This window comes from Trypanosoma conorhini, assembly GCF_003719485.1.
Source record: "Trypanosoma conorhini strain 025E chromosome Unknown Tco_14.4_contig_00080, whole genome shotgun sequence".
Lineage (NCBI taxonomy): Eukaryota > Euglenozoa > Kinetoplastea > Trypanosomatida > Trypanosomatidae > Trypanosoma > Trypanosoma conorhini.
This window is the reverse complement of record NW_021704162.1, coordinates 17,257-18,113: the sequence shown is the minus strand read 5'-3', so window position 1 is coordinate 18,113 and position 857 is coordinate 17,257. Positions and strand designations below refer to the sequence as shown.

The 857-nt window shown below is 77.4% G+C and overlaps 1 protein-coding gene across 1 annotated transcript in view; it reads right to left on the bottom strand.

Moving 5' to 3' along the window:
- Positions 1–842: 842 nt before the first annotated feature.
- Positions 843–857, bottom strand: part of Tco025E_02133 (kinesin K39, (ISS)) — a gene marked incomplete at both ends in the record, with an annotated part of 1,863 nt that continues 1,848 nt past the window's right edge. Inside the window, one exon of the mRNA XM_029369068.1 lies at positions 843–857. This exon is cut by the window's right edge and continues 1,848 nt beyond it. Within this exon, the coding sequence (XP_029230902.1) occupies positions 843–857 (15 nt within the window).

Here is an 857-nt window from a genome sequence, read left to right as displayed (position 1 = left end):
GCGCCCCGTCCAGGCCGTCCCTCGCGGCGCCAAGCTCCGCCAGCTGCCCCTCCAGCTCCGCCACGCGCCCCGTCAGGCCGTCCCTCGCGGCGCCAAGCTCCGCCAGCTGCCCCTCCAGCTCCGCCACGCGCCCCGTCAGGCCGTCCCTCGCGGCGCCGAGCTCCGCCAGCTGCCCCTCCAGCTCCGCCACGCGCCCCGTCAGGCCGTCCCTCGCGGCGCCGAGCTCCGCCAGCTGCCCCTCCAGCTCCGCCACGCGCCCCGTCAGGCCGTCCCTCGCGGCGCCGAGCTCCGCCAGCCGCCCCTCCAGCTCACGGCGCGCGTGCTCGCTCTGCTCCGTCAGCTCCCGCACGACAACCGAGGCACGCCGGAGACGGCCAGCAACCGGTGCATCGCTCCCGCCGTCGCCCTCCGACGCCGCAATTCCCAGGCGCCCGTCCAATGCGTCGCAAGCGCGCTCAGCGTCGCGCAGCGAGGCGTTTGCGGCCTCCAGCTGCCCCTCCAGCTCCGCCACGCGCCCCGTCAGGCCGTCCCTCGCAGCGCCGAGCTCCGCCAGCTGCCCCTCCAGCTCCGCCACGCGCCCCGTCAGGCCGTCCCTCGCGGCGCCGAGCTCCGCCAGCCGCCCCTCCAGCTCACGGCGCGCGTGCTCGCTCTGCTCCGTCAGCTCCCGCACGACAACCGAGGCACGCCGGAGACGGCCAGCAACCGGTGCATCGCTCCCGCCGTCGCCCTCCGACGCCGCAATTCCCAGGCGCCCGTCCAATGCGTCGCAAGCGCGCTCGGCGTCGCGCAGCGAGGCGTTTGCGGCCTCCACGCTGGGCCCTCGAGCTCCGCCACGCGCCCCGTCACGGCCGTCCCTC